The sequence below is a fragment of the Micropterus dolomieu genome, linkage group LG02, assembly GCF_021292245.1.
Source record: "Micropterus dolomieu isolate WLL.071019.BEF.003 ecotype Adirondacks linkage group LG02, ASM2129224v1, whole genome shotgun sequence".
Classification (NCBI taxonomy): Eukaryota; Metazoa; Chordata; class Actinopteri; order Centrarchiformes; family Centrarchidae; genus Micropterus; species Micropterus dolomieu.
In genome coordinates, this window is record NC_060151.1 from 8,378 (window position 1) to 19,193 (window position 10,816).

The following is a 10,816-nucleotide window of genomic DNA, read 5'->3' on the forward strand; positions in this document are numbered from 1 at the left end:
AATTTCTTTAAAAAGAATATCCTCTGGCAAATTTGAGCTATATACATTCAACACAGCCAAAATGGCTTGAAAATAAAAAACGGAATGGCACAAAATGTCCCGAGGAACTGTTAAGGGTTAGATAAGATGGTGCCTGACCATTAAGAGCTTTGTAGGTGAGAAGAAGGATTTTAAATTCTATTCTGGATTTTACATGAAGCCAATGCAGAGAAGTTAAGATAGGAGAAATGTGATCTCTTTTCCTGGTGTAACAGAGGTTATGTAGTATATTATTTCACTTGCTATAAGTCATTCATTTATTATCCATGTATCTGTGGGGAGTTATTGGCTCGAGGGCACCCTCTCTCAGACGTAGTAGGTAAATACTACTAACGCGCCTGTAACGTTGTTAGTTCATGAGAGACGTGCCCGAGGTGAGTTGCTAAACGCAGCACTGTGTACAAACATCGTGTATTATGCCTGTTAATATTAACTACATGAACACATGTGCACTGTAACTTATGGAGAGGTTGATACGACGAGTATGAGTGGGTTGTTGTACTCTTAAAGTGCTATAGTGTTTAAGTAACGACAAAATGCATCTTCTGACTAGCTAGCATCGGTGCTAAAATAACTTGCCGTTCTTTTGTAGTGTGCTGTGTGTGAGCTGCCTAAAGCGAGCCAACTGTATGACTGACCAGTACATATTCTGTTCCTGTCCAGGTACATATTTTGGTGTTATTTTATTTGTAACAACGGGCCATTAATGTTGTTAGTTCATGAGAGACGTGCCCAAGTGTGCTGTGTGAGCTGCCAAAAGCAAGCCAACTTGATGACTGACCAGTACATATTCTGTTCCTGTCCAGATAATAAACGGCTGCATTGAGAGATAAACGCCTCGTACTCATCATTTCAAATACACAACGCAGAGTCGAGGGGTTGATTGAACCAGCCAGCTACAGTGAAGTGTAGTTGAGCGCGGTTACACTGGTTCCTGACAGAACATGTGCTGCAGCATTCTGGATCAGCTGAATTTTTGCAATATTACGTAGGTGAAAAAAAGACGGTCCTTGAAATTTGCTTAATGTGAGACTTAAACGACATGTCCTGATCAAAGATAACTCCAAGATTCCTCACAGTGGTGCTGGAGGCCAGGGCGATGCCATCAAGGGAAACTATATTTTTAGATAATACTGCTTAGGCCCCAGAACAATAACTTCAGTTTTATCTGACTTTAACGTTAGAAAATTACAGGTCATCCAGGTTTTAACATCCTGAAGGTACATTTGAAGTTTAGCTAACTGATGAGTTTCATCTGGCTTGATCAACAGTATCAAATGCAGCACTAAAATCTAATAAAACCAGTACAGAGTCCTTTGTCTGATGCAATTAGGAGGTCATTAGTAATTTTCACGAGTGCTGTCTCTGTGCTATGATGAACTCTAAATCCTGACTGAAAATACTCAAATAAACTATTGCTCTGTAGAAAGTCACACAGCTGTTTGGCAACTGCTTGGAAGGTTAGATATAGGTCTATAGTTGGCTAAAACATCCGGATCAAGGTTGGGCTTTTTTAGAAGAGGTTTAATTACAGCTACTTTAAAGTACTGTGGTACATAGCCTGTTGATAAAGATAGACTGATCATATCTAGTATAGAAGTGCTGACTAAGGGTAAAACTTCTTTAAGCAGCCTCGTCGGGATGGGGTCTAAGAGGCAGGTTGATGGTTTAGATGAAGAAATTATTGAAGTTAGGTGGTAAAGATTGAGGGAAGCAAAGCAGTCTAAACATATATCTGGTTTTACAGCTGTTTCTAAGGTTCCTGAGTTTGGAGATGAGTCTGTGCCAGTTAAGGGCAGGTCTTGGTGAAATTTGTTTCTAATAGTTAGAATTTTATCATTAAAGAAGCTCATGAAGTCGTAACTACTGAGAGCTATGGGAATACTTGGCTCAATAGAGCTGTGACTCTCTGTCAGCCTGGCTACAGTGCTGAAAAGAAACCTGGGGTTGTGCCTATTTTCCTCTATTAATGACGAGTAGTACGCTGCTCTGGCATTACGGAGGGCCTTCCTATAAGTTTTAAGACTATCTTGCCGAATTAAACGAGAATTTTCCAGTTTGGTGGAACGCCAATTCCTCTCAAGTTTCCGCGATATTTGCTTTAATTTGCAAGTTTCAGTATTATACCATGGAGCTAACCGTCTTTGTTTTAGTATTTTCTTTTTTAGAGGGGCTACAGAGTCGAGTGTCATTCGCAGCGAGCCTGCAGCACTATCAACAAGATGATCGATTTGGGAGGAACTGAAATTAGCATAGGAGTCCTCTGTTACTTTGTGACTTGATAATGAATTTAGAGCTGATGGAATCGCATCCTTAAATTTAGCTACAGCACTGTCAGACAGACATCTTGTATAGAAATTTTTGCCCAATGGCGTGTAGTTCAGCAATATAAACTCAAAAGTTATCAAACAGTGGTCGGATAAAGAGGGATTCTGTGGGAACACTATTAAATGTTCAATTTCAATACCATATACCAGAACAAGGTTAGTAGTTAAAACAGTGAGTCGGTTCATGAACACTCTGAGAGAAGCCAATGGAATCTAACAGAGATAAACGCAGCACTAAAGCTGTCATTCTCAACGTCCACATGAATATTAAAATCCCCTACAATAATAACTTTGTCTGTTTTAAGGACTAAAGTTGACAAAAACTCTGCTAATTCAGATAAGAATTCAGGGTATGGGCCAGGTGCTCGGTACACTATAACGAAGAGAATTGGTTGCAGTGATTTCCAACTTGGGTGCGAAAGACTAAGAACAAGACTTTCAAATGAGTTCTAATTTAGTTTAGGTTTAGAGCTGATTAGTAGGCTAGAGTCGAAGATAGCTGCAACTCCACCTCCTCAGCCTGTGCCTCGAGGAATGTGAGTATTAATATGACTGGGAGGGGTGGATTCATTTAGGCTAACATATTCTCCATCACCCAGCCAGGTTTCAGTCATTAGAAGAGATCCTATTAATTTGCACTATTGCTCTTGTGGTTTAAATTTTTATGAGGTTTTTATGCACAGCTCCTCTACTGTTTACCTTTGATTTAAATAATTTCGATGGTTGGAGGACAGACACTGTCACTATAGGATTTTCACTAAGTAACTCCTGGAATGGAGGAGCACAGAAGTGTGTTAGACTGCGACTCTGCATAGGGTTTTGGGTGGGTAACTGCTGAAATAGAAGGGCAGAGAAGTGTGTTAGACTGCGATTCTGCCTCCTGGTCTCAACTCTGGGTTGTCATGGATTTGGTCCACTAATAAACTTGGCCAGATTTCTAGAAATGAGAGCTGCTCCTTCCCAAGTGGGATGGATGCCGTCTCTCCGAATCAGACCAGTGCTGTGTCTCAATTCGGGTACTTCCTTGAGTATACTAACATGCAGTACACTGCGTACACTATGTAGTTACTTGCCTAGTGCGTTAATTTCGACAGGGTAGTGTTGAAAATTTAAGACCTTTGTAAACTAAATTTAATACTTTGTAAATGAAATTTTATACTTATTTTTAGAATATTAAATTTAAGACTACACTGTGGTGATTTTGTCATTTGTCAAATATCATTAAAGAACAACTTAACTACAGTGGAAAATCTTGTTTCTACTGACCTCTGGTGGTTTAACTTTTCGCCATGCTCCAGTGATGTAGGTGTGTACTCCACGTGTGTTAGTAGACAATTACCTCACAGGGTGGTTACACACTTCAACCTCTCCAGAGGGCAGTAAAACACTGCTTTTAAGTGACTATTTAAAGGTTAAGTGCATCCTGATTCCACTCTCCCTTTCAGCATTTTTAAAAATGCGAAGGAGTGGAGGTAAGGTGAGGATGCAAATACTTCCATGACCACATTTTCAATTCAATTCAATTCAGTTTTATTTATATAGCGCCAAATCACAACAACAGTTATCTCACAGCGCTTTTCATAAAAGAGCAGGTCTAGACCGTACTCTATGAATTTGAATGACCAATTTAAAAGGTTATTTCGGTATTTTAACATATATTCGTGTGGAAATGACTAGTAGGTACAAAATGTTTTGGAATCCGTGCAGTAGATGTTTCATCCGGCTGCAGTGGCTTCAATTTTTTTCTTTCAGAGTTATTGTGCCTGTCAAAATGACGTCCACAAAGTGTTGTTCTTGCCATGGACAGGCTCAGACTGTTGTATCAACCCCAAAATATGTGTGGAAGATAACGTCCCTCTGAAAACATTCATCAACGTTACCTGCCAGGCTAAACAAGCATTTGTTTAAATCCAGAAGTCTCCAAACCAGTTCAGAGTGGCAGGCCAAGGGGGGGCAATAGAGTGAAATGCCCACCCATTGCGGAGTGACAACTGTCCTGTCAGCATAGTTAACAATACTGTTTTTATTCTTCCTGATATTCTCACACAGTGTCGTCAAGATTTGTTTTACTATTTTGCAAGGGAATTCAAATCAGTTCAATTAGTATTAATTAATTATTAACACCGTGACAAATCATTACAAGAGTTATGTCAGGGCACTTTTCATGTCAATGATGAACGTCTTTTGCATTAAAATGTAACTAAGTGTAGGCCTAACTGTAATACTGTAGTTTAATTGGCTAAACTACAATACAATGCATGAATTGGTTTAGCATGAAAAAATATTTTGAATCTTGCATATGGATCATATTGCAACAGCAGCAACGGCCTCTCACAAAATTTTAATGAAAAATCTGTCTATCTTGAGTTCCATCCAGCAATATATTATCATAGTAGTTTATCTCTTTGACACAAGCATCTCCAAATCAAAGCTTTCTGTCCATTTTATCCACTTGGTAGATTACAGAGCTAGCTTGTGAGGTAAAGAAATCTACTAGGCCTTATGTGCTCAAATGATGACATATTGACTAGTTTTGCTCTGTGTCAAATAATAAATATAAGTCAATTACAAAACATGTGGGTGTAGGTACTCTTTAAAAGAGAAAGAGAATGAACAAATTAAGCATTTTTATTTTATTTTGGCACTTAAATGAGGACTGCACTCTTAAAAATACCACTTGTGTGCCAAAAACGTTCAGCACATAAACATCATCTTCAATTTTATCCATGTATGTGTGCACATGGTGTTCTGCAGCATGTTCTCTAAAATCGTAAAGTCTAATCATTTAGTTTATATTCCCTACAGTCAGTTACATCTGCCATTAACTCAGGTCAGAATTACAAAAAGCAGCCATCGTTTCATAAAAATGAACTCAGACCAAACATGCACATCATCCACCTCTCCACAGCATGTAGGATGGTTTGAGGACAAGAGTACTTTTATAAGCAGATACAGTCAAAATGAATAGTGAACAGGTTAAAATTTTTATATTGGAAGTTTTAGTTTCTGGCTTGGTGTTCATTGTTGTTTCTATTAAAACATTAATTCAAAACTTTTCCTCATGCAACAGCAGCTCTGTAGGATCACTTAAACACATTTGACCTAAGCAATAATGACACACTGCATTGCCAAATGTTTGTGGACACTCCACCATTCCACCCATATGAGCTCACATTCACAAATATCCATATTTTTATGCATGTATTGATGTAAAAACTCAAATAGAATGTCTCATTTAAAAACAATCCACTAGTTTGTCCCTTAATGTAAAAAAAGGAAAAACAAACTTAAAAATAATTTTTATGAGGGGAAAAAAATAGCTCTCTTTTTGCCATCTTATCCCCTTCTGATTGGATGAGGAGCATCGGCATTCCTCAGGTGGTGCAGGAGGAAGGATTGAGAGATCACAGGTGGCTCTCTGATTCACATTTGTCAGCAGTTCCATTCTCCAGTAGCCAGGTGGACAGTCCCAGTTCTCTGAAGTTCACGTTGCTCTCGTTAAGCCGTTGTATGCGGTAGGTCTCATAGTGGATATTGTGTGTGACGTCTTTCAGGTCCTGCAGGTGAGACCTTTGCAAAAAACACAAACAAAAGATTCACAACTTGATATTCATTTTTCTGCTCTCTATCTGATAAATCTGATTCAAACCAATATGCAATTTATGAAAGTCCCTGAGGATGAGGTGGCTAGGCTTCTTTCGGAAGTGATACATTTTACATTTATGATTTGTCAGGCCCCACAGCAACTACTTGGTGTAGCAATCAGGAGTATTTACAAGAGCTTGCAGTTTTGTTCAATCTGTGCAATAAGAAAGAAAGGGACCGTTGGAAAAGAGGATTGACGTTACATCTAAGTTTCAGCCGCATTCAACAGATCCGCTTTTAATCAATGCAGCTGTCTACACAGGCCACAGTTTTGCATTTTACACGTGCTATCAGGGTTTCTGCAGTTTTCATCTAGTCAAATTTAAGACTTTTTAAGACGTTTTTAAGACCCCTATGAATGAAATTTAAGACCTATATCACAACATCAAAAAAAGAAACGTACAAAGGAAATGCACACAAAATTTCTTGCAGAGTAAATAAATTATTCAAATTAGGGCTGGGTGATGTCTACAAAATTGGCATCGGATGATGTCTACAATGAAACATCGGGGTGGATGATGGCATTGATAAGCTAAGTATTAATTATTATTAATTAAGAAGCTGGCATGCGGTGCACCTGCTGCCGTGAAAAAAGGATCACGGATGGAAAAGTCCAGAAAAAAGACGAGTTCTGTGTCTTTTCGGTGACTTTATAAAACATAACCTACTGCTGATGGAGAAACTCAGGGGAGCAGACAGGGAGGGAGAGAGAGACAGAGAGAGGTGGGGAAAGCTGGTGTGTTTGCAGTGAGCGACCAGAGGTAAAGGTGTGTGAGTGAGTGTAAGAAGTCAAGGCAGGTGCAAAACAGGTACATTTACAAATAATAATAAAAATAATGTCCATGGGGATTAAAACATGCTTTTACAGGGCGGTATTTTTGTGTTGGGGGTTGAGATAATTATTATGTTTTTCCACATAATTTTGGAACATTGGTATTACCACATCACTGAATAATAAGAAGGAAAATCTAGAGCAGATTTTTAATAAACTAAACCTGTAAAAAAGGTCATTCCTCTGGGCATGCTCTCTCCTCCCACATAGATAGTCTTTAATTGCTCCTTCACATTCAAGGGCCAGAACCTGAATGACCACTTCCTGCCTGGTCCAACACTGGGATCTAGCCTGTTAGGGGTCCTACTTCGATTCAGGGAACACTTAACTGCTATCAGCAGTGACATTAAAGGCATGTTCCACCAGGTTCGTCTGCTGGAAGAGGACAGGCCATTCCTCCGTTTCCTGTGGCGCAACATGAAGGTAGATGAAGAACCCACCGTCTATGAGTGGCAACATGCATCTCCTCATTAGCTTAAAAGGACTAGTTTGCATCCCTAATGCTTTAATATTACTAAACTCAGCTCCTCTGTCATCAACACCATTCTTTCTTTATAATTTAATTTAACTATCAAGATGTACAGTACAGGACAGAGCTGTAACCTGACCACTTAATGCTAATCTTATCCTCCGCTAACTTTCACCACCAACATCTGCTGCTCTCTCCCTCACATTCGTCCTTTGAAGAATAAGGAGAGGGAGACAGCCATGCTGAAAATCATTAATGATCGTGTGAAATTTTAGTAGCTGGGCTTATTCATTAAGCAACAACAGTTCAAATACAAATATATATATTAATCAAGCCCTAAGTTCTGTTTCTTTAAGGCAAGAGTCGCTAAGGTTGCACTTCCGCACAGCTGAACAATTAGTCCATTTTATATCTGTGCTACAATCCAAAACTCGTGGCAATAACACGACCGCTGCAAATTGTCCATTTTACACACATAAAATTGTGTGTTGAGTGCATCCCGTGTAGACACAGAAGCTACTTCTACACCTCCTGTGTTATTGATGGTGAACTTTTAGCAAGTCAAGTTATAAAACACTAGTGAACATTGTTATTTGAATGACAAGACCGCTGGAACCAATGTCTCCGCCAAAAAAAACCCAGATATGCAGTTCTGAAGTCCCCATAACCGAATGTTTCTGCACCTCAGCTGTGCCTGGGGATTTTGTCCGTGAAAATCATAAAGAGAATGGGTAATAAGGCTTAACCCTGGCGGAGCCCAACAGCTACAGGGAAGGTGCTTGATTTCCTGTCAAGAACGTTGACACACTTCTCTGTCCACTTACCCCCCCCCCGAAAAGATTCACAAGCTTTCTCCAAGTACCATTTAAATTGTAAGGGCGGGGTTATATTGATCTGAACGGTCACGCTCAAAGGCATAGTGTTTGGTGGTTTGTGTCTGAATATTAGTCTCCATCTGATGAACAGTTGACCCTTGCATGGCAGCCTCTGCCATCAGTGTATGAATGTGTGTGAATGGGGTGAATATGACATGTAGTGTAAAGCGGAAAACTAGAAACGCGCTATACAAGTAAGTCCATTTACCACTTTGTGGAATTAAAATGACAGAACTGACAGAAGTGACAAAAATGTTCAGACAGTGTGTCGTTCACTTCACGGATTAGCATGTTATGGTACAAGGTCTGTAGGACTACCACTAAATGAGCATGCCTTCAGCTGCTGTCCATTACGACCCTCTTCTTGAACATCGTAGTGACCCCTTAAACATCTCCAATGACTTTTATGGTCCTCACAAATGACTCATGATGAATGAAGCGTAGCAGCACACTCAAACTCACCTGATGAGTAGATCTCTCAGGTTGGCAAACTCACAGTGTGCCACATTTTCAACTGTGGAAAGAGAAATAAGTTTAAAGTTTGGCTTTCAAAACCATATTTGCATATACGGTGTATACTGGAAAGTATTCACAGCGCTTCACTTTTTCCGCATTTCGTTGTTACACCTAGGGCTGAAACGATTCATCGATTAAATAGATTAATTCGATTACTATCTGAGTGGCCCAGCCAGAGTCCTGACTTGAACCCAATTGAACATCTCTGGAGGGATCTGAAAATAGCTGTGCACTGACGCTCCCTATACAACCTGATGGAGATGAAAGGTCCTGCAAAGAAGAATGGGAGAAACTGCCCAAAAATAGGTGTGCCGAGCTTGTAGCATCATTCTCAAAAAGACTTCAGGCTGAAATTGGTGCCAAAGGGGCTTCAACAAAGTATTGAGCAATGGCTGTGAATACTTATGTAGTACATGTGCTTTTTTTGTATTTATTATTTTGCAAAATTTTCAAACTTCTTTCACGGTGTCATTATGGGTTATTGTTTGTAGAATTTTGAAGAAAATAATAAATTTCATCCATTTTGGAACAAGGCTGTAACATAATAAAATGTGGAAAAAGTGAAACACTATGAATACGTTAAGCTGTGAATACTGTGAACTGGAAAGGGTTAAAAAAGTTAAAAAAAATCTCTAAAATCCTTGATGTTCATCAGTCCATGAATGGAGAAAGTTCAGCACTGTTGCTACTCTCACTAGGAGGGGCCGTTCTGCAAAGATGACTGCATGAGTACAGCACAGAATGCTCAGAATTCTAGAGTGTCAGCTGAAGAAATCTCTGGAACAACATAACATCTCTGTTGAAAACTCTACGAGACATACAAACACTAAACAAGAATGGAGTTCATGGGAGGACAACACGGAGGAAGCTGTCCAAAAAAAACCTGGAAGGGCCTGGAAGGGTTGCTATCATTGGCAAAAAAATTTATTCCAAAGTTTATCAATAAAATTTGCAGCCAAATGTAAGGCTATCTGTCCGCCAACTGAAGCTCAACCGAAGATGGGTGATGCAACAGGACAACGACCCAAAGCACGGAAGTAAATCAACAACAGAATGGCTTCAGCAGAAGAAAAGATTACTTCTGGAGTGGCCCAGTCAGAATCCTGATCTCAACCTGATTGAGATGCTGTGCCTTGACCTCAACTACAGGAAACAGGTTATTGCTACCAAAGGAGGGTCAATCAGTTATTAAATCTATGGGTTCACTTGCTTTTTCCACCCTGCACTGTGAATGTTTACTGTACTGTGTGTTCAATAAAAACATGACAACATATAATTGTTTGTGTGGTATTAGTTTAAGCAGACTGTTGCCGTGACTTAGATGAAGATCAGATCACATTTTATAACCAATTTCTGTAGAAATTCAGGTAATTTCAAAAGGTTCACATACTTTTTCTTGTGATTGTATCATAGGAAGAGATATCATCATCACATACAGTGAGGAAAATAAGTATTTGAACACCCTGCTATTTTGCAAGTTCTCCCACTTAGAAATCATGGAGGGGTCTGAAATTGTCATCTAGGTGCATGTCCACTGTGAGAGACATAATCTAAAAACAAAAATCCAGAAAATCACAATGTATGATTTTTTAACTATTTATTTGTATGATACAGCTGCAAATAAGTATTTGAACACCTGAGAAAATCAATGTTAATATTTGGTACAGTAGCCTTTGTTTGCAATTACAGAGGTCAAACGTTTCCTGTAGTTTTTCACCAGGTTTGCACACACTGCAGGGAGGGATTTTGGCCCACTCCTCCACACAGATCTTCTCTAGATCAGTCAGGTTTCTGGGCTGTCGCTGAGAAACACGGAGTTTGAGCTCCCTCCAAAGATTCTCTATTGGGTTTAGGTCTGGAGACTGGCTAGGCCACGCCAGAACCTTGATATGCTTCTTACAGAGCCACTCCTTGGTTATCCTGGCTGTGTGCTTCGGGTCATTGTCATGTTGGAAGACCCGGCCTCGACCCATCTTCAATGCTCTAACTGAGGGAAGGAGGTTGTTCCCCAAAATCTTGCAATACATGGCCCCGGTCATCCTCTCCTTAATACAGTGCAGTCACCCTGTCCCATGTGCAGAAAAACACCCCCAAAGCATGATGCTACCACCCC

General features: G+C 39.7%; 1 protein-coding gene across 5 annotated transcripts in view; it reads right to left on the reverse strand.

Moving 5' to 3' along the window:
* Window positions 1–4,978: 4,978 nt before the first annotated feature.
* Window positions 4,979–10,816, reverse strand: part of sept12 (septin 12) — a 97,955-nt gene continuing 92,117 nt past the window's right edge. For all 5 annotated transcript variants that reach the window (XM_046074978.1, XM_046074972.1, XM_046074967.1 and 2 more), the window contains 2 exons: window positions 8,650–8,701; window positions 4,979–5,936 (listed from right to left, as the gene is read on the reverse strand). In XM_046074978.1, the coding sequence (XP_045930934.1) occupies window positions 5,771–5,936; window positions 8,650–8,701 (218 nt within the window). In that variant the 3' untranslated portion in view covers window positions 4,979–5,770. The remainder of the gene's footprint in view (window positions 5,937–8,649; window positions 8,702–10,816) is intronic.